The sequence below is a fragment of the Pteropus vampyrus genome, unplaced genomic scaffold (assembly GCF_000151845.1).
Source record: "Pteropus vampyrus isolate Shadow unplaced genomic scaffold, Pvam_2.0 Scaffold702, whole genome shotgun sequence".
Classification (NCBI taxonomy): Eukaryota; Metazoa; Chordata; class Mammalia; order Chiroptera; family Pteropodidae; genus Pteropus; species Pteropus vampyrus.
The window spans coordinates 886,333-910,483 of NW_011889483.1; the positions used below are offsets into that span (position 1 = coordinate 886,333).

Consider the following 24,151-nt stretch of genomic DNA (forward strand, 5'->3'; position numbering starts at 1 on the left):
CTTTCATAGCTTAGATAGAGAATCACCAACTACAGGAAACTAACCTGACACTCTCAGTCTGCTCTCTCCCCAGTGTGTGTGTGTGCTTGTGTACCTATCAGACATGCTTACCTCCTCATTGTTCTCACATCTTTTGTACAAAGCTCTATTATTACACTTTCTAGTCTTTTAAAACATGTTTACATTACCTTTCTCTTCTACTACATTGTCAGTCTCCTAAGAGCGGAGATCAATTGTCATTCCTTTTGAATACTGTATCCCATCGTAATTGGCATAAGGCCAATTATATAGTAAGTAAACATTCCTAAAATGCTTCTTAGCAAATGTAGTAATCAAAGAAATACATTGATACATTTTTGCACTGAAGGAACATAAAACTGATGACATCTTGATGATTAGTAAATACTCAACATTAATTATATGGTTATTGACTATCCACTATGTGCCAAGCATTATTCTAGTCACTGAGCATATAGTAGTGAAAAAGTTTTGATTTGGAAGTTTAAGCCAATGCAATATAGTACATGAAACAGGTAAACAAGCATAAGTATTAGGAAGAAAACAAAATATTATCAAAAGTGATATAACTGTAAAAATAGAAATGTTTTACTATACAAAACAGGCTTACGAATTGGTAAGAAAGTCCATAGGATCCAACAAATATATGAGTAAAAGTTAAGAAAAACAATTTGTAAAAGAGCAGCAAGTACTCTACTACGAGGTTTACAGATTATGTAATTATATCAAGAAATCATAGCAGTGATAGCAACAACAAAATGTATACTCTTTAACCCACTATAACAGTTCCTAAAATCTACTCTGAAAAATAATCTAAAAAATGTACAAAACTATATATGAATTTCAATTAAAGAGTTATTTATGATAGCAAAAATGGATAGGTACTGCATACTGAGAATGTGGAAAAACATTATATCATAATGTGCAGTTGTAAAAAATATTGAGTGTGGTACTGATGTCACTGCTGAGAAATGGGCAGAAGTGGAAACAGCTATAACTTCTGCAGGTTACTAAGGTAACAATATACTGAAACACTCAAAACACACCCATATTCTCTGATCAAGAATTTTACTTCTAGAAATATCCTGAGAATAAGCACTTTCATTCAAGTACTATTTAAAATAGCCCAAATTGGGAAGCAATTTTAAAAACTCAATATAAAAGATTCTAAATTATGATATATCCATACAGTGGAACACTAGTCATTAAGAAGATGATGAGGTGAATTTACTGATATTCATGATAACAGGAAAAGACAGGTTTCACTCCCCATAAAGGATGCATATATTCTAAGGGGAAACAAAGTATCTGACACAAGTGATACTAATAAATGTTTCTGAATAAATGAGTGAATGAGTGAGTAAGGTAAGAGGTGTCCTGGTTGTCCCTTGATATACTATTTTATACTTATCTTTTTCAGGTGCTCATTCTGGCTTCAGATTTGGTGGTGGGTCACACTTTATCAGCCAGATGAGTTCTACCTCTCTCTTCAACTACCATCATAGAAAACTTCTTCCTTCACATTAAAAAAAAAAATCTGTATTCAACTTACTAAAATGTTTCTTTGGGTTCATCATATTTGAAGCTTTCAGATTTTTTTAGTAGTAAAAGCTGTTTATTCATTAGTTGATAAATGTTGAAACTATGTGATGGGGACATGGGATTCACTTTATTATTATATTTTTATATGTTTGAAATTTTACAGATTCATGACATTTTTATAAGTTGCTTATTGTTATATAATTCTGTAACTATTTCATAATTCAATTAATTCTAGGCAAGGAATTTTACTTTTACATTTATCCCCAGATTGGCTGAGCCACGATAACATTACATTTTGCAGGAATTCAATGAGAATTTATTAGGTAATATATAGAGAAGACTCTAAACTCCTCTGGATAAGTAGCCATTGTACCTAAACCCACATTTCTTACTATAGGATAAACAGAGGTGTCTGAAGGCTTTGATTCTTTTAAACCCTTTCCTTTTTAGAAAACAAAAGTGTAGTTTGCTACCAGCATTAATTTAACATCACACGTTAGGATGCTATGTTTTCTAGGATTTTCAGCAATTGAGAATTACTATATTTTGTAAACAGAAATACCACTACTAAAAACTGAATGCTATAAATAGGATGAGGTCATTTGTTTCCAAAGACTATCGATCTACCAGAGCGATGTGAAAATAATAATAAAAGCAAGGTATTTCATGGCATGTTTTGGGGGTAAGGTTAAGACTGTAATTGTGAATTATCTCAGGGTAAACACTGCAGCTGCAAGTGCTGCTGGTGAGTATTCTCAGGGCAAACAGGCAATAGGTTAAAAACAATTTAAATAAATACAAAAGGTTATTAGAGGGAAAAGAGTAGACAGCCTATAAGGAAAAAAATTCATTATAACTCACCAAGTTTCTATTAAAAAAAAATATCTAGTCATTTTTATTATTATTTTCCCCTCCTTAACTATGAGCTATTTTTAAGTGCCATCTAGACCGGCTTCAGGTAACATCTGGATAAAGAAAAATTACTTGTTATTAAAAACACAGACATTTCCAAACTATTAAGACAGATGGCCTAATCACCTATACCAGCACAATAGTAATACACTCATCTTTCAAAACACTTTCCATCCATCTCTCCTCCTAAAGTACTTAAAAAATATGATTACTGTTTTTTATTTAAAAAAGCATCTTTTTGACAAAAACTTAAATCTATACATGACAAGACATACTACAATTCAGGAAGCGACTTAATGGGTTTTCAAGTAAGTTACTATAGGAAACATGGGAACAGAGAAATCAGCTAATTGACTATTCATGAATTTGAAATATTCAACAGAAAAGTGTTTTTATGAAAGTGTTATGGGCTGAATTGTGTCCCTCCCAAATTCATATGTTGAAGGCCCAAACTCCAATACCTCAGAATATGACTTAATTTGGAGATAGAGCCTTTAAAGAGGTAATTATGTTTAAATGAGACCATTAGGAAGGGCTGTAATCTAATCTAATCTAACTAGTAGAATAATTTTGTAATCTCACAGTAAGAAAGGTCTTACTTCTTTACTACCTATGATACAAAACCCAGAAGCTATAAAAGATGGATAAATTCAACCACAGGAGAATAGAATATACCTGCTTTATCAAAAACAAATAAAACTAAACTACACCTTTTAAAAAACTGAAAGACTGATGACCAGCTGGGAGAAAACTAACTGTAATGCATATCACTGGCAAAGAGCTATATTTATCATTTCTAAAGAATAGATCTATATCACTAAGATAAAGATCAACAATCTATGAGAAGAAATATCAAAAGTCATCAATGGGCATTTCATAGAAAATAAAATACAAATGGTTCTTAAACACAGGGAAAGATGCCTAAACCCATAATTATAGTAAGAGAACCGCAAATTAAAATGATAAACACAATTTTCTAGTTTTTAATCTGGTCAAGATCAATACAGTAGGTTGGTAAAGGACAGAAATAGGCTTTTATGTATACTCTTAGTGGGAATGTAAAATGGTGTCATTTGACAATGTCTGCTAAAATTAAATAGGCACATATCCTCTGATCCAGTAATAATATTTATAGAAATTTATCTTGTATCTCTTCCTCACACATGTGGAAAATGATGTATCCACTGCAGTATTGTCCGAAGTAACCAAAGAGGAAGAGCAACCCACATGTCCATCCAAAGGGACTGATTGAATAATAATATCTCTAAATTAGAAGTCAGTGAAAAGAATGTAGCAAATATTTATATAATAATATAATGTTACTGAACGATCTCCAAGACACATTTCTGATACAGAAAAGCATGGTACAAGGGAGTACTGTTACCGTTTTTACAAGAAAAAAATAAAATAATGGCAGAATATACATATATAACTATGTGAGTTTATATATTATATATATACTTGGTGTGTTTATTACACACACACATACCCCCATCTCTGGGAAGGTGTGTAAGAAACCAGTATCCGTGACTGCTTCAGGGGATGGGTATTGAGTAGCTGAAAGAACAAGTATGGGAAGAAGACTCAGTTTTCACTGTATACCCTTTGGTACTTTTTGAATTATGTATATATGTATTAAATATTTCTGGAGGAAGGGGCGAGGTAGATAAGGGTAAAGGGGTCAAACGTGGTGATGGAAAGAAATCTAACTCTGGGTGGTAAACACATGATGCAACATATATACGACTTACTGTTGAATGATACACTTGAAACTTATTTGATTTGTTAATCAATGTCATCCCAATAATTTTAATAAAATAAATAAAAATAAGTATTTGCTTGAAAAACCAATTAAATACTTATAGAATATGAAATCGGAGGGCAAAAAAACAGTAAAGGCATGGAAATCTAGAGGAACAAAGATGCTATAGGTAATACAGGGAGGAGGTGAGAGAATTAAAATGTTAATCAAGCCACAATCAGGGACTGCCACGTGCTGATTAGCCCTGCAGCCAGGCCAGGAGGACACTCCTTCAGAACAAAGGATGATTTCTGCTGGATTACTAACAACCCACTCTCTACACCTGTGAAGGGGAAATGGGAACCAAGAGTCATTCCCTATAGCTAAAACCATGGGGAACCTATAAATTAAAGGCTGAGAACTGCCAGCAGGACTTTCACTCTACATATTCTTACCTTTTCACAGCTACATACTCTTCCCCTTCTTCACTGTATGTCCTTATTAAAGGAAATGGGAACTAAAGAATGACAAATAAACTGAATTCCCTGAACACTCAGAGTCCCTTTCAGTGCCTTTACTCAGTCTCTCTTATTGTCCCTCTCACATCCCCTCTCACTCTGCCTCTAAGAGGAGATCACACTCTGTCTGTGGAATGTTATCCCTTTTTTCGTAAACTTTCCTTTTGACTCTAATGTTGGCGTGTGTGTTGAATTCTTTTATACTCTCCGCCAAAAGACCCTCTTCTCTCGGGTGCAGGGCTTGGTCTCCTCCCACCAACTTGGGGAAATTTGCCCTGTCCTGCATCATGGCTACTATATAATTCTATTTATATAAAGTTCTCAAACATCTGAAGGAATCTACTGCATCAGAAATCAGGACAATGGTCATCTGGGGCAAAACAGAAAAGGAGAAACAAGGCAAGGCACCAGGGTGCCTGGTACAAACTGTGTTCTATTTCTTAGACTAGACAGGAATTATAATCACTTTGTGATTATTCACTGAAATGTACATTTATGCTCTGTGTATAATCCTGTGTCTTATAATGTTCAATAAAAATGTATTAAAATAAAAAAATTAAAATAAAAGAAATTAAATTTAAAAAATTAAAACAAAATAAAGCAAGTTGCCATCTGATATCCTCAGCCTGTTATGGAAGAACTTAAGTAAAGACTCATCATGATCACTTGCTATGGACACAATAAAAAGATCCCTCCTCTGGGAGAGAAGTTTAACTTAAAGAATTATTATAAGTCAACTTCAAAACTAAAAATTTAACAAATAAAAGAAACTTTTAAAAATTGCTGATAAAGTCAATAGTTAGCTTTATTCAAGTGTGAATAAAGTGTCACAAACAAAAGAATCATGTTCAGATAGGTTTCTTCACCTGGAGAAAATGGCCTGTACAACACTTTGAGGAGTAAACACAGATTCTGATAAAGTCAATAGTTAGCTTTTAAAACAAGGATGCTGAAACTTTTCCTCAAAAGTAGTAAGATTTTCTTGTTTTTGGTAAAAATTAATGTCCTATGCATAAGACAGTAAACATGGTATCCTAAAAATAGTTTTTTTAATCCATTAATGACCATTTATGTTCCTTAAAATTAAACCTACAAACAAGCTACCAGAGACAATTATGTGCTTCTATTACATAAAATCTATGTCAAGTCCTGGCTTCCTTCCTTTGGCATTTTTCTATGATAAAGTGACAAAAATGTTTGTGATAAAAATGTCTTTTGCTACAAACTCACAGCTGGCAACCTCTGGATTCAGTTCTTTCTACTCACCAGGGAGGGTAGATGTGGATAATGTCTTGGGGATGTGCCCTGAGGTAGTATGCAGTTTCCTTGGTGAAGAGAACCTTTAGGCCAGTCCCAGGGGCCTCGCCTTGAAAAGAGCTCTCAGCCTGTAGCCCCGCTAGCTGTTCACACATGGCAACTTGGATGGTGCATTCCTCATGCAGCTCCAGAATTTTCACAGTTAATATACCAGATCTACCTAGAAGGTGAAGAAAAGAATAAAAGAAAAAATAAAGTCTAAAAGACATATGGTTCAAGTGTGAATAAAGTGTCACAAACAAAAGAATCATGTTCAGATAGGTTTCTTCACCTGGAGAAAATGGCCTGTACAACACTTTGAGGAGTAAACACAGATTCTAACATGCTTGCTGTAACATCTTTTTTTAAAACCGAAATAGTCTGCATGTCGCCTTTAATACATTTTAAGCAACATAAAGTTGTGCATATGGAAAACTCAGACCCACCATTTCACAGAGCATGCTTTTACACCAAAACTTGAATCTTTTGATAATCACAACCAAGGGAGTACAGCCACTATCTAACCTTTTTTTACATGCCCTCTTCACCTCATTACCTGCTTTGATTCTCTAGTTTGAAATGATGCAGTATGACTGATTGGCTTCAACTGTTCTAATAATCACAAAGGTTAAAAGTTGAAGATATATGCAATATGCTGGGTGTTAGGGCTCTAGATAGAAATGGTTGGAATTCAATCTGGATTCAAGTACTGGCTCTCTTATCCAGTTGGCCAAGTTACATAGCATTTCAACATCTCAGTTTTCTCATGTGTAAAACAGGGATCATGCTGCCTGTTCTCAATTAACATTTTCTAGAATCAAATGAGATAAATGAAGTTGACAGTGTGCACAGCCTATAACCCACAAATCCTAGATATACAACCAGAAATTCTTGTCAGATGCACTAGGAGACCTAAACATGGATACATATATCTTAGTATGATTTGTACGAGCAGAAAACTGGATCAAGCACAAATCAATAGGCGGATGGATAAATGATGTTGTGTTCATACAACAGAATACTATATAGAAGTTAATGTGAGTGAAACAGATCTATATGTACCAGCATGGAGAGATCTCAAAAATGAGGGAATATACCAGATATTCAGAGTATGACACTTACAATGTTATTTTTTAAAGACAGAAATCCATAAAATATTGTTATGAATACATACATAATAAAAGTATATAAGTATGGACTAGCAGCATACACAGAAAACTCATGATTACTGCTGTATCTAAGGAGAAAGAAAGGATTGACTCAGGAAGGGAACTCAGGGGATTTCCAACGTATCTGTCATGTTGTTTCTGTTATAAAAATATGTGTATTAAAAAAGACAAAAGATTAAAATGTGTTACTAGTTCTAGGTGGTAAGTAAACTATGTTTTTCTATTACTGTTTTTTAATTTAAAAAAATTAATTAAATGAAATTACAAATGCTAAGTGTCTAGCACAGTGCCTTGCTAATCACAGACACTAACATGAGTTTCTTTACCACTTCAGTCAACCAGTTAATAGTGAATAATAAAAATTAATATTTAAATAGTATCTAGTTTTTAGTTACATAATTTCATTTCTATTTCTTTCTTCCTTTTCCCATTCAGTCCCCAAATTTTTCACCCCTTCCTTTCTATATGCCAGTAGCATATGTTCACATATTAAGCAAGGCTACAACACCTCCTCAGAGTACTATCTTGAACTACTATTTCCTATCATATGTATCTATCTTGCTGCTATTTCTTAAGGTAAGGAAGGAAAAAGAATGGGGGAAGGATATGAACAAGCACAATGTTAAGCTAGTCACTATGTGGGAAGGAGACGGGGGAGTGAAAACAAGTATTAAAGAAAGGCACTGACTAAGATGTGAATGAATAGTCTGCTCTGCCACTATAGCTGTTTCTTTAATAAAAAGTAGCTCATCTTTACCTGGTGAACAGGAAAAGAAGTCAGCACAACATGGAGGTCACTTTGGTGCACACACCATTTATCCTAGGCAAGGAAGCCAGGGCAGTGGTGGAAAATAAGAGTCTTCAGTAGCAAATGGCAAAGCTCTAGGTTTAGGGACTGCACTAGCCACAGGAGCATTTTGGACATATTTAAAAATTTTTTTAAACTTGTACCAGTACTCAGGGCTCATCCTCATTATGGTGTAGCAGGTATGCCACCTCACCCATCAACCACTGTACCTCCAGGGCCACCTGTGCTCTCTAGTACTTGATACCCTGCTCAAGATCAAGTGTGCCAGCTGAGCACATGCTCTTGGTTCTGTGTGGCTATATACTTGCAGTGGCAATCTCTAGCCACACGCTCACCTGCCTGCTTCAGCAGCACAATTTCTCTCCTCGGGTACTATTTATTGCCTTGTGCAGCTCTGATTAAAAAGTGACATAGGTTTTCAGTGGTCTGCTCCAACCCTACAATTCCCATAGACCCTGACAGATTTTATAAAAGGCGAGATGTTGCAGAAACTCATAAACAGTATTTCAGCAAAAAAACCTATATTACTAAGATGAATCATAGTGCTACTAGCTACAGTTTCTTTGAAGATTTTTATGATAAATCCCGACAATATTCCAATAACTATAAATTCTGCTCAAGACTTGTAGCACCAATAACTTGTAGAATAAAAACACTTTATGATATTGACTACCACCATAACCCTGGTACACTGCAGCATGCTTGGTGACTAAACAGGTTTGGGAAAGAATGATGAGCAGCACTATCTTGACCTCACCACAGAGCTAGGAACACCACTATGCTCTCCCAAAGTATTCTAAAACCTCCCCTACAAAACCTCTAACACAGCCTTAGGGAAAATCCAGTGGCTAGCCTTCCCTGAAGAAAATACGGTAGTGTAATTTCCCCTTTGAGGGAGAAAAAAGCACGGGGCAACCTAAGACAAATTAAGTATTTAAGGCAAACTTTCAATGTGAGCACAAGAGATACTGGTTTTACAAATGAAGAAGACTGTTTCGCAATTAGATGCAAGGTACATAAAAGGCCATTTGTATGCCAGAGGGGTAACATTATCCAAAATGCTGTAAAACAGCCAAAATATCACCTCATCCAGGAAGTGTTTCCTGAACCAGCCAAAAGCAACTATTCCTTCTCTTGGAAATCCTCAAATATCTTATCTACAGTTATGTTTCTTACAATAGCATCCTCATTTTTAAATGGAGATAGTATTAACTATCCTCAAAAACATCAAGAGAGAACACAGAAAGCCCATAGTGCAGGGCCTGGGCCAACACACATACAATAACTATAGCCACGATCACTATCATCAATGGTCACTGGCATTATTAATTTTTCAAGGCATTTTCAAATCTATTATTATACTTGATCCACAATAACCCATTAATTAAGGAAGGAAGATATGATTCTCTTTTTGATAGATAAGAAAACTGAAAAAGTTAATTGCTCCAAGACATTTTTAAGGTCTAAGAGGAATACTGGCAGGTCTAATCCTAGAAACTGAGTGTACTCATAAGTCAAGAACCAAAATGCCTCTTAGGTAAATACCACTTAAAGATAGAAAACTGTGAATGGTGCTTTTTTCCTACTTTATTATGCTAAAATATAGGAAAGCACATCAGATTGAAAAATGAACTCTAGTGAGGCTCTTACTGTAGCTGGACATGGTGAGGATTTAAACACTGGTTTCTGCACTGAAACAAGATAACTTTTCATAGTACTAAACATAGAGGAGAAAGTGCCACAAAGATCAAATTGAGAGCACAAATATTAACCTATAACATCAAAAACTTTAAATGATTAAGGAATAGGAATAGAAATAGTCATATAGAAAATATACCACAAGATCTAGTAATTTCTATCCATACAAATGTCTAGCAGATGAAACAGTTCTTAGATAAAAATGGAAAATATTTAACTTAAAGGCTAACATTTGCTGAATAGACGTATGAATGAGTGATTTATGTTATTGGCTGACTGCTCTTTAAAAAGTCTGGCTTCAAATGACCAAGAGGCCACAAAAGAATTGAGCAAATGATATAAGAACAAAATATATTTGTAACTACTTGGTTAGCACACTTATATAAACAAAATTTTATGCCTGACTAGAGTCCTAGGAATACTTTTGAATTGAGAATATACCTAGTCTCAAGGCCAAATAATTTGACTATAATAATTCTTATGCTCACTGGGCCCTCCAAATGTCAAAAAAAAAAAGGATTGTATTCTGGTGAGTTCAATTCTGTAACATAAGAAGTTTTTGCTTGCTCTCAAAGTCCATTTCACCTTTTTAGAGAAGAGTCCACTCTTGTTCTGGTTAGGAATAAATGCAGTCTGCCTGAGTCTGGGAGATAAGGGATAGGAGATCAGCTCATAACTGTCAAACAGAGAAAAGTCAGGTTTTATACTCTAGATGGGTGGACTTGGGGTATTTCCTCTGAGTGTGATGAGAAGCCAGTGCAGAAGGGATATGATTTGCTTTGTTAAGAACAGATGAGACACAAGGGAAAAAGTAGGGAGACCAGTTCAAAAACTATTGTAGCAATCCAAGACAGATGATGGCAGCTTGGACCTGGGGAGTGGAAACAGACATGGCGAAAAATGCTGGAAACTAGATATACTTTGAAGACAGAGTCAGTAGTCCTTGATGGACTACAAGTAGGATATGAAAGTAGTCAAGAATGATTCCAATATTTTTGACCTGAGCAAGTCAAGTAGAAGAATAGAGTTAATGTTTACTGAGATGGGGAAGCTTTCTAGATGAGTACGTTTGTGTTTGTGTATGGAAAGGGGATGGTGGCAAGGAAAAATACTGGTATCAAGACATCAGTTTTAGATATATTAAGATGCATCTTAGTCATTATAATAGACCTAACTTACCTTCCCAGTCTAATACATCACCATTTTGACCTATTTTTCATAAGGCCCACCAGAGTTATCTTTTTCTTTCATTGAATCTTTAAAATATCACAAATAAGTCTGAGGAATCATCTGAAATCTTGGTGTTTCCGTAGTTGAACAACTCAGACCTTATGTATCAGCCTGCTGAACTGTTCCTTTTTCAGAAACACATACCATTCAAAATTGTTGATATCTTTGTTTTTAACTGTTGTAGCCTGTTGAATCAAAGCAGCTGAATTTGGTACAAGTTCAATGTCATTTCCTTCGAGAATTAACTCAAAAAAAAAAAATTAAAAATACGACGTGGTTCCATAGTACAGCAGTTAGCACATCTGCTTTACACGCAGAAGGTCCTGGGTTCGTGCCCCAGTGAGGCCACGGTCCATGGTCTACAGCCATGCCACCCTGAACAAAGCTTAGCAGGGTTGAGCCTGATTAGTACTTGGATGGGAGACTACCTAGGAAGACCAGGTGCTGTAGGCATAAATAATTAATAAATAAATAAATAAATAAATAAATAAGAGAGAGAGAGAGAAAGAAAGAGGAAGAAAGAGAAATTTAACTCATCTTTCTGGGCTTAAGATACTGAACAAGCAACACCTGACCTCATCCAAATCCTGTGGATATATTTTTCACCCAAGAAACTTCATATTTCAACAAGAGAACCATCCTCTCCTGAATAATGACATTGATGGGGAAGTGAGCATACAGACCTCATCTTGTAACAGAAGCCCAATGTAATGCCCTTAATCATGTTCTATACATGACTACAGATAGTGCAGAAAGTAGCTATTTCTTTTCTGTTTCCCCACCATTTGTCAATCCAGAGCCTCTTTTTCTTTCCGAGGAGATTGAGTTCTACACTGATGTGACTGAAGTCCCTTTGCATGGTGCCTCTGGGGTGCTTCACAATAACCATGCATCCCTTCAGAGTGAATAATTTTGCCTATTAAACCATGAGCTCTGTGCTGCACCTGCATAAGTACCAATAAATATATATGAATGAACTCTAATACAAACTGAGGTAAAGGACTTTGGGAACTATTTTTCTAGTTTTGATTTCACTGCCAAACCAAGATGGTTTGACCTACCTCCCTTTACTTCAGCTGGACTTGACATGTACCTAGAGAATGCAAATTAAATGTGATTCAAGTGATGCTCCAAAAAGAAAAACGAACAATGCATTCCAAAAATCAAATCCAAATGATGTTTTATCTATTCATGGTAATATATTAGTTTTTTTCATTAACATGCACTGAAAGGTGAATTTTATTTATTTGTACATAATTATACTATTTTTTCTTCTGAGGTTACTACTATGCCTAATTTTACTAATGATTCCCTAAAACCTAGCAATATTATGCTCCTATAAGTACTCAATGAGTGAGTCTCTTATTAACTACATTATTGCATTATTACTACTGCTTGGTAAATCAAAACTTTAGTTTCTGAGTAAATGTTTTAAATTGCCACCACATTCACAATTTCACAATACAATTCATAAAGCTCTAACCAGAGGTCTAGATTTTAATACATAAAAACTAAATTATGAGGAATTCACATCTTTACCCTGTAAGGAAATCAATTACTTTTTGTTTAAAATTCATGCTCCCTCATAAAATTTTAAGTCATCTGGCAATGATGAACAGACACATTTCTTAACCACAACTGCTTACTGAGCTGTAAACAATTGTGCTTTCGCTTCTTATTTCCACATTTTTTCTTGCCTTTCACCCAGTTTAAAAAATATTCTCTGCCAAAAGCCACAATAATTCTAAGCATGAAACAGAAACCCGAAACCCAACCCTTAAAAATAAAAAAAAAACTAGACAATACTGACCAGGAGACTGGAAAGTTTATCATAGTCCACAGCAATGAGAACAATCAGAAATTAACACAGCACATCAGCCACCTGAGATCACAGTGCCACAGTGCTGCTGCCAACCATGTCACTGTGACTTGTTTTGCAGGGGTGGCCTTACTGTTCTGTAGAGGGTGAATGGGTAATAGGAGGTCCCATTTTTTAAGAAATCTAAGTAAGGAAAAAGCATATAAAGGCTCCAGGAAGGCAAAGTTTATGTAAAACCAGACAAGAGGGATATGTTGTACTAAATGTTTGTGTTCTCTCAAAATTTATGTTAAAGAGCTACCCCTCAGTGTGGCTGTATTTGGAGATAGGGTCTCTAAGAAAGTAATTAAGGCTGCATGAGGTCATAAGGGTGGGGCCCTCATGTGACAGGATTAGTGTCTTTATGAGACACCAGAGATCCTCTCTCTGCTGAGCACAGAGGAAAGGCCATGTGAACACATAGCCAGGTGGCTGCTGCCTACAAGCCAGAGGAGAGCTTTTACCAGAAACAGATTATGGTGGCAACCTGATCTTAGAATTCAACCCCTAGAAATGTATGAAAATAAATTTCTATTTAAGCCACCCAATCTATAGTATTTCATTACAGTAGCCTGAGCTGACTAAAACAGATTTCGGTACCATGAGTAGGGTGCTGCTGTGACAAACACATAAAATATATATGGAAGCAGCTCTGGAGCTAGGAAATGGGTAGAAGGTGAAGTTTTAAGGTGCATTCCAGAAATATGGACATTAAGAGTGATTCCAGGAGGTATCAAATGGAAATGAAGGATAAGTTATTGAAAATTAGAGGAAAGGTAACTGCTATGGACTAAATGTTTGTATCCCGTCAGTCATATGTTGAGGCCTTAATTCCCAACCTGGCATTTGGAGGTGAGCCACTGGGAGGTAATTAGGTCATGAAGGTGGAGCCTCATGACGGAATTAGTATCCTTATAAGACACACAAGAGAGATATCTCTCTTCTCCATATGAGGATACAGTAAGAAGGCAGTTGTTTACAAAGCAGAAAGTTGTCACCAAAAACTAAAATTACTGGCACCATGAACTGACTTCCCAGCCTCTGAAACCATGAGAAATAAAAATGTTATTTAAGCCACCCAGTCTATGGTATTTTGTTATAGCAGCCCAAACTAAGACAGCAATTTTTGTTATAAAGTGGCAAAGAACTTGGCTGAATTGTGTGCTAGTGTTTTGTAGAAGATAGAACTTGTGAGCCATTGACTAGACATTCAGCAGAGATTACTAAGCAAAATGTTAAAGGTACATACAGCCTGGGTCCTTCTAACTTCTGGTAAAATGCGAGGCGAGAGACAAAATTGAAGGAAAAAAGCAGAACTTCAAGATTTAGGATATTCTCGGCCTGCCCATATTGCAAAAAAATGAGAAAGCATGTTGGGAAGAGAATACCGAGGGTATGGCTAGAATAAATAAAGAGTTTATGGGGTTATATGAGCTGAAGCACTACCAATTTGAATTGAAGGAGACTGAGACTAGAGCAAATGAAGGAAGGTTGTTGAGACTTCTTACATTCTACAGGACAGGGCAATAGAGCTATTCCATGAGCGTGCATCTTTAAAAAAAAAAAAAAAAGGAAGAATGACCCCAAAGCCCCAAAAGCAATTCAGAAATTGTAAGGGTAGTCATTCTCACCACAGGCCCAGGGGGCAGGGCTGAATATTTCTCCCAGGTTTCAAAGGGCTAGGCCACCTCTTTGTTTCTTCAGTGAGCCAAGTTGCCCACTCCCTCCCTGCCTTAGGGCCAGAGCCTTTGCAGAGCCACAGGGGTAAGAAGCCCAAGAGAGCCATGGGGGTGACACAGGAAGGCTGAGCACTGAACCAAAGAGGATTTTTCTTGAGCCTTAAAATCCAGTGAAATTGTCTTTGTAGTTTTTGGACTTGCCTGGGACTTTATCTCCCCTTTCTTCCTTCCTATTTCTTCCTTTTGTAATGAGAATGTCTATTCTACATCTGTCTCAGCATTGTATTTGGAAGCACATAGTCTTTGGTTTCAGATTCACAGCTGTTCAGGAATTTTGCCACAGGATGAAATGTACCTGGAGTCTCACCCATATCTGATTTTGGTGATGTTCAGATAAGACTTTGGACTTTAGACTTTATGATTGATGATGGAATGAGTTAAAACTTTGGGGGCTGTTGGGATGGAATGAATGTAGTTTGAGTGTGAGAAGGACTTGAATTTTGAGTCAGGGGAGGAATGTTATGGATTGAATGTTTGTGTCCACCAAAATTAGTATGTTTAAGCCCTAAGCCCCAGTATAGCTGTATTTAGAGATAGGGCTTCTAAGGAAGGAACTAAAGTTAAATGAGGTCATTAAGGATGGTGGCGCTGATTTGATGATAGGATTAGTGTCCTTATTAGAACAGACACCAGAGAGCAACCTCTCTCCTATTGCACACAAAAAGGTCATATGAGCACACAACCAGATGGCAGTTGCCTACAAGTCAGGAAGAGAATTCTCACCAGAACTGGGTCATGTTAGCACCTGATCTCAGAATTCCAGCTTCTAAGAACTGTGAAAAATAAGTATCTGTTGTTTAAGGCAGTCTGTGGTGCTTTGTTAGGACAGCTCATGCTGACTGAGACAGGAGACTATTACAGGATAAACTTTCCAAGATGTGATGCATAGAGAACTACCTTGTGGGCATACTGACCATTTCCAATCTGAATACCCACAAAGCAAGGTCTTCTTTATCGAAAAAGTTCCTCATTTAAAACATCTTATTTCACAGCACTGTAGGTAATGCTTTTGGCTCAGAAAATAGGATTAAAAAAACCACACTGAAAACAACTTTTAAAAGGTCATATGGCTATAGAAAGTATGGAAATAGATATTTAAATATATCTAATTGTATAAACATAACATCAACTGAAAAATACATGTATTAAGAAAAGTTTCAGGAACCCAATTTTAAAATAAAAAATTACTAATTGTGAAGGTTAGTAGAGTGAGTCTTCTAGAGTTTAGAGGCTCACACCTACCCCTCCCTAAACAATCCTGAAGGACAGAACTGCACGTTCATCTGTAGAGACATACCCACTGAAAGGCCGAATCATTGTAAACCTGTGTAGCAAAAAAAGCTGAAAATACACTTACTGATGTGTAACAGAATCCAGGGTGTCTGTATTGCCATGTTTTTCTTGATACGTATCCAGTACCAACATTTAACCCTCTCCCCTTTGTAACAACTATTAATAAAGGGTAGTCTAATGAACATCTTCTAATTCATAAGTTAAGTCACTTTAAATTGGGTCAATACAGGTAAAATCTACAATTAGCCAGAGCAGTGCATGTCTCAAGAGTACAGCAAATTCACACCTACTATATAAAAGTGAGTATTTTAGTCTGGGGTGCTATCTCCTGCTACTAACATTAACAGTAACAAACACTATCAATGATGAGAGGGAAAAGGAGAAAAGTAATTAATTTAAAGATTAAAATGAAATGATGTCATAAAAGTACCGATCTTGAAAGGCATGCAGTGAGAGACCAGGGAGTTCAAATCATAGAAACAATGAAAGGAAAGTAAAACACTCACAGAAACGGTGAAGTGAAAATGCTCTGAGAATGATTTTACATGGGAACAATATACAAGGCAAGGCAAAACACACATAATTTTAAAAGCAGAAATAACCTAGGGGGTGGCTCCATAGTGTAATGGTTAGCATGTCTGCTCCTGGGTTCACACCCCAGGTGGAGCCACTGACCACACCCGGGTGCTCCAGGCCCTGGGTGCATGCACGAGCATGTGGGAGGAGACGCCCCGCCTTCAGAGATACAGTTCTTAAGGGGAAAATGGCAACATCCATAGGTCAGGGGTGAAAGTGCGGAGGGTGGGATTAAAGGGGGAGGGGAGCAATAACCTAAATGTAACAGTCAATTTTTCTCAATAAAGAAACTGAGGCGCAGAACAATTGACTCATGTAAGCCTTTAGCTCTGGCAGAGTTGGGACCAGAACTGATATCTCCTGATTAGGACCATTTTTGCACTCTGGTGTCATGAAATATTTTTAAATTAACTACTGATATTCACTTATTTACTTCATAAACACTTCCTGATTTACTAGGCACTGCTCAGGGTAGCTGGATAAGTCCTATACATCTCTGTAGCACTTTGCAGTTATTATTTACTTATACTTCGTATAATTACAATACGACATGATACTGGAAGTATAATTATAGACAAAGAGAGAAAACTATATTAGGCCTAGTGGTTAAGCTATATCATGAAAAGTACAGCTTTCCACAGGAAGGAGGTACTTGGTGTTGGGTGGCACAGAAAGAGGGCACTGGGAAATAAGACTGTCAGGTAGGCTGGGAGTGCAACCGAAAATTTTCACATTGGAGAGTTTAAAAGTGATAAATATTTATTCCAAGGACCAGAGGCTGTCAGTGGAAATTTTTTAAGGCAAAGGAGTGATAGTATCAGATTTGCCTCTTAGGATGATAACCTTGAAAGGATGAAAATGAGGAAAGGTCAGTGATAGGGAGACCGGATGGAGATTGACACAATAATCTAGACATGTGGGAGTATGGGCCTGAACTAGTAGCAAATGGGATAAATGAAGAGATCTCACTTGAGACATGGTTTTAAGATAGAATCATCAGAATCTAGGCAATAGATGGATTGAAAAAATATACTGGAAAGCCTAATCGAAGACTGCTCAATTAATGGGCCAGAGAAGGTAAGTGCTGGGACATGCTGGGTCTGAGGGGCCTAAAGGATCTATAGGTGCAGGTATGGCTACGGGATGGGCCAGGAAAGCCAGCAGGGCAGAGTTACCAGATTGCCCAGCAGTCCTGGGGGGAGGCAACATGGAGATCCCCAATTACCTAGAAAAGGCATAAAAACAAGAAGAGGTCCAGGACAAAAGCCTGAGGAACACCTGTTGAAGCTGCACGCAAAGGAGGAAACAGCAAATAATCAAGGAAAATGAACACGGGAGGAGACAAACCAAGAGGGAGCATTGTCCTTGAAGAAAGAGCAACCAGCTGTGTGAGTACTGCTTGAAGACAGCAATTAGGAACGACTATTTCTGTACACAGGTAGAAATGAAGCAGTGTCATACTGAGTTGAAAGGGGTGTGAAAATAGATCTCAGGCTACTCTTTAAATCACTATAACGATATAAAATCAGTTTCCCATTCTTTCAAACTTTTCAAGGCATTTTACCAATTCAAGAATTTGTTTATTCTGTTTGCAGACTGAAAAGGTTCCTATTTTGTAACAGAAAAATTTAACACTGATTCTGTTGAGAAAGATAAGTCGTATTAGATGATAAGCAGCAACCCATTCTTAGAGCACCTTCTCTTTCAGTAAGATTCATGCTGCATGGGCTATTAGAGCAGGGCTACCCAGCCTGTCAACTCCCTTGGCAATCTTTCCTGAAAGATGAAGAAAAGTCAAGTCTGGGCTTGTACTTTCAAACAGGTTTGTCCAGGCAACAGAATCCCAAATGGAAAACCTGTGACTCCTTTGAAAATAAAAAGGAGCTAAAGAAGTTTGGAAAACTAGATTTGTGGAAAGGTTAAGATGACATACACTAAATTTCACAGCATGACAAAGGCCAGTATGATACTGAACTTGGCTAGAGGGTACAAATGACAATAAGTTAACAAGCCAAAGAAAATGCTGCCTTGTTAATATCAATACTTTTCTGAAAGTCTACTACAGGATTTTTAACATATAGATAATTTTGTCATTAACAAGGTCCCAATTTAATACTACGAATGAATTTTTATTTATCAAACCACATATGGAATTCAAAAGGGAAACACACTTTACACACTATATGGTTCATTTAGAATGGGCTAACTTTGCAGTCCTATTCTTACAATAGAAAACAGAAAAAAAGATTCTCTTAAACCTCAGGCCTATGAGAAATCAATCTTAAAACTGCAGAACTGCTGTTTTTCTTTTCATGTTAAAAAGAAGTGGAGAAAGCATACATTAAATAAAGCTACAAGAAACCTGAAAACATTATTTAATTCTGCTGTATTACCAAAACTTATTTCATAGATTTTTAGATAGAAAATTCACAATTAATTTATTTCTAGGGATGAAGGTGAAAAGGATATGACAGAAGCAGCTATGACAGATACGTTAGTCAGAGTTGAATTTGGAATTAAGTATCCCTTCCTCCATTTCTCAGATCCCATCATTATTTTCAATAAAATTATGAAATAACTTGACATTAGGAAAGTCAAATACGAACTCTTTACTCTTCAGTTAACTTCCACTTAAATGAGCATGGGAAATTATAATCATTTGGGACATGAAATCACAGCCTTAATAGTAGACAAAACAATATCATAGTTTGTTTCTTGACTTGAATAACTCGGCCAAGAGTATTATATGAATTCTTCTTGCTCATGACTACAAAGAACCATATTAAATATCACTGCTACACTGAAATGTGGCTATCGATATAAAAGAAGGAAAAAAATAAAGCTTAAACACTATAATTGGCTTTCTGGTTTTATTGGCCAGAGAGGAAACTGGAGATAATCCAGAGACAGTTCTCTTAGCCCAGAGGAATGGGAAAGTTAAGAAAAGGAACTGCAGCAAAACCTCTCCAGCCAAGTCAGACCTAATTTACACAGAGTAGGTCACGGCAGTGTCACTTCAACTGAAATAAAGGGTGGTAAATAAGGTAAATCAAGGAGTTTAAGAAAAAAATTTAAATGACTTTTTAAAGACTTTGAACTAGAAAACTAACCATGTCATTTTTATTTAGAAACTAAACTAAAAATTTTAAAGGCATAAAATACTGCCCAAAATTGACCAAATTAAATGAACAGCTCACCACACACTATCTTTCCTAGCTTTAAACACACAATGTTAAGAGACTTAGATTAATCATATGTATTTTCTAACAATTATTTTTCAACTAAATTAAGGGACATTACTTTACCAACCAACTTGCTTTGGTAGAAATAATCAGCCCAACATTTTCTACCTTAAGTTACTCTTTAATCATGAGAAAATAGTGCATCAAGGAAATTAGGTAAATTTTTTAGACACATACATATCTACAGAGAATTCTTGGCTCTTCTTCCTGCTCACACCAATGTTTCTGTATAAAAAATGCTGGCCCTGACACTTGAGTGGTCTCTCTTGACCACTCAAGTGGTTAAGTCTGGAACATGACCCCTGAATTTCAGGGGTTCCCCAGCCTCAAAGCAGCCCCTTGAAAGCAGTGAGAAAGAGGCAAGCACCAGATTTCTGGCTGTCTGTTCCCAACAATGCTGAGGGGACGCCAATGAATGGGTGCCACAGCCACTACTCCTGGGGTGGGCCAGAGGGATGGTGGGGCAGTGTTCTCACAGTCTCAGCTGTCCTGTCCATCAGGAACATAGAAATGCTCATTTAAGGTTCATCCAGATAATAAGGAGAGTTTTAGGAGTGCCTAATGGGAACCTGTGGTATACGAGATTATAAAACCAAGTCTCTGAGCGGATCCATAGCTTATCGAAGATAAAGAACTATACTCTGCATTTTGAAAAACTGCCTCACTGGAATAACCAGTCTCATTATTAAAATTTTCACTTTCTGACACAAAAGTATACATTTTGGTACTTCATAAATAAAATTCAGGGTAGCGTTCTCTACCATTTCACATTTTTCTCCCCTTTTCAATTACAGTTGACATTTTATATTAGCTTCAGGTGTACAGCATAATGGTTAGACATTTATCTAATTTACAAAGTGATTTCCATGATTAGTTTAGTGCCCACCTGGCTCTATACAGTTATTAAATATTACTGACTATATTCCTTTGCTGTACTTTACATCCCCGTTACTATTCATTTTCCTCTCTTCATTGCGAAAAAAAAAATTTGATTTTGAAAAATTACTTCTTATATAAAATATTTAAAAAGAAACTCTGTCCCAATACCTTTTCCAAAGGTAACTATTATTAAGTTTTCAATAATTTATTTTATAATATTTACTAATACTTCCACACTATTTTATAGTGTGAAAAAGTCTAGAAGTATTAGTTAGAATTATACAGGAGCACTATCTTATTTTATTATAATTATTATCAGGATAAGAAATAGTATGTCATATTTTGCAATTTCTCCTGAAATTGTACAAATAAATATTCTTCAAGGAGTAATTCACTGCAGTCCTTCTCCTTCATAATTCCTAAGGAGAATGCTTTATTTTCATTGGCTTTGTTTCTTTTGTTTGATTTACTTAACTGTACTTCAAAGAGTAAAAATTTTACGGACATTATTCAAACATCTTCAAGTGTAAAATACTGTTTTGTTTCCTTTTAAAGAATAAAGTTTTAATATTTTAAGGAAGCAAAAAAATTAATTATAATGTTCTAATGGGTCAGACAATTCTGTCAGTAATGGACCTATATTTGTTGCTTATTGGAAGTTTCAATTAATGCAAGTGTTGACAAAAAAGGAAATGTTCTATGGAAAGTAATTTTACAGGGAGATCATAAATCCCTAACTGAGCAGGTCATTGAGAGTAGTCACACCCCAGTACAATAACTTCGTTAGTGAGAAATTTTTAAGCAAGTTCTGTCCATTGTTCTTTGCATCTAGGTTAATACCTATGAAATGTCAGAATACCTTTCAAAGGCATAACCACCCTTAAAAAAGCATATAATCTTGTTAACCTGCAATCCTGATCTTGCTTTCTCCTACCCTCATGTAATCTTCCTTAAATTCTCTCCTTAATCTCAAATGCATAAAAGCAGTTGCAAAACTGTTATTGTCTTGAGCATTTGAGATCTTACTCCCTAGCATGTTGTCCCTTTGGCTCAAATGAACTCTGATAAAAATTTTCTAGGTTTGGACAGTTTTTTACTTTGACATTTATTACTTGGCATAGTTGACAGGATTCTAAAAAAGTCCCAAGACCACCCTGTGGACCCAGACCCAGTGCTACGTACAAGCAAAGGCCCACTGTGTACCACTGGCTCCCTGCTTCACATCCAGTGAACTTCGGTGAGTTTCCCTTGGAATTCCAGGCCCCTTTACTTTAAGTAGCAGGCCATGACTTTATTTGAAAAGTGGATAATCCTTGGGTGGATAAGGGTTGAGATAGCCCAGGGGAAAAAAAATGGGTTCCTGCTTTTATTTTTGGCTTTTTAACAGGATTGCTTACTGAGAGAGTATGAACAAAATCTCTGCTGATAAAACGAGAGACTGAACCCTTCTTCAGCTCCAAAAGAGAAAGCACACTTGCTTACACAGCCGAAATAGTCAATGGGGTTATGATAGTTTTTTAGATCTCTAAATCTTGAATGACAAAGATGGGTACTGGGAGTTGTCCAGTAGGGTAATAATGCAGCTGATCACAGGGAAGCTGGTGGGAGCCCTGGGGAGAAGGGTAGAGTGCCCTGTACCGGGTGCACTCCAAGAGAGAGGCCTGAAAGAAGGGCCCACGCCTTGGAAAATGGTGTGGTTCTGGCAGTGTCCCGTAAGCTCTCAGTGGCCCTTGCTCAGGTATTCTTAGATGATTAACAATCTTTGTGGAGCTACCTGAGGGAAAAACTCCTCTAGGGCATAAAGCAGTCCTATAGAGATATTTATCGTATTTCCTTCATCCAGAGACTTACATGGAAGAACTGGTTTTCCTTGGAAGTTTGTTCAGACTCTACAGATCTCAAAATTAACATGTGAAATCATACCGCTGAGGCTGACAAACCCCATGTCAGTCAACCTCCCATTAATACTAAAATGGCCAAAATGAGGACCCTTTGATACTTCTAAATTAATTTTTGTGTGCACAATTAGAAAAAAACAGCTATAAAATCAAGCAGAAATTGAAACTATATTTAATTGGTCTCTCAAAGGTTCAAAAAGAGGATTTAGATAAATGGATCAACGGATGATGTCATTTAGGTGTCTACCCAATTCTTTAAGGTATTAAAAATTCTGTCCTTATTTTAAAAGAGAGGTCTTTTGTGAAGGATGGATATAAATTGTAAATGCCTCCAAAATAAAATTTAATCCAACTGCTCTCTGTGTTTGTCTGTATATGTCTATATATGTATGTTGTAAATGTGATAGTATGGTTAAAATTAATTTAAAGGCAAGGACATATAAAGACTGGATAGTCTTGAAACCTATATAATTTTATTAAACAATGACACTCCAATAAATTAATACATACATACATACATACATACATTTAAACTTTCCTTAAAAAAGACTGGATATTCTAAAATTCTCAGATATATAGAAACTAATTCAAATGCTTTTCAAGTTCACGTGGTTTGAGACTAATCCTTAGTAAGTAAAAGCTAACTTAAGTGTGCTGGTTTAAGTAAAACAGACGTCTTTATTTTGCCTGGGTTTTACAAAAATAAGTCCATGTTAATAATTTACATTTATGGCTATAAAAAATGTTTCAAGATGTTATAAAATGTCCGAGCTAAAAAATGCTAATTGATTATTTCTTAGTTTTCATTAGACATTGAAGTTGTAAGGGATTTTACATCAAAGTGTATTTAAGCTGGACTTAGATGGCAGAACTTATGAGCTGACATTATTGAAAGGAGACATCTTACACGATTACCAAGGTTTTAATCACTTCAAGAAAATGCCAAGTTGGTATCAGCTTTTTATCACAGCAAGCTCCCATAGGATAGACTTTAGATATCATTAACTGTAACCTGGAGCTTGTGGTTTCTCTGTTTTGAAAGGACATAAATAAAAGACACTCTGGAACCACACTAGAAGGAACTTTATCAGGTGTCTAACCACAAATGGATATCTACCCCTGTCTACGGACATCTAAGACTCCTCAAGGACTAGAAGACGTCAACAAGGCCTGTGTACCTATGGATTGATACTGAACTCAGAATACATTTTGACTGTCTTCACCTGTATGCTAATGATATTAGTCGTAATAATAGTTATACCTGTCCTTTGAATTTTTCTAGTCTTAACTGTTTATGATTACTAAACATTTATAAGATGGCTGTAAATACTTTTTCATGGCTTATAGTAAATGTTATACTATATTCCAAATACAGAAAAATGAGACAGAAAGCAAAACTTGGATCATCATAGTTCACAGGACAGAAATGACCCAGAATGTTTTATTTGCAACAAAAGCCATAAGACCTGACTGTCTTCCACTTACCTGATCTTCCCTTTTGGGAAAAATTCAGCCTCAACTCAGATCCCACGGTTACAGTACTGCCCCATCTCCAATGGTCAAAAAGATGATGTCAATACTAAAATTTCCTCAGAATGAGCCTTCCTAGCATTGTGAGACCATACTATCCAATCAAAAGGTTGGTCATCAATACATCCTTTAGATTGAATTATGACCAAAAGGGGAAACTGTGGATGAAAAAATAGAGGAGTCTATGGAAAGTAACCTTACAGT

The 24,151-nt window shown here is 36.2% G+C and overlaps 1 protein-coding gene across 1 annotated transcript in view; it reads right to left on the reverse strand.

The window, feature by feature from the left end:
- SPIDR (scaffolding protein involved in DNA repair) overlaps positions 1 to 24,151 on the reverse strand; it is a 435,467-nt gene that overhangs the window by 240,861 nt on the left and 170,455 nt on the right. The window contains 1 exon segment of the mRNA XM_023526085.1: positions 5,998 to 6,208. Within this exon segment, the coding sequence (XP_023381853.1) occupies positions 5,998 to 6,208 (211 nt within the window).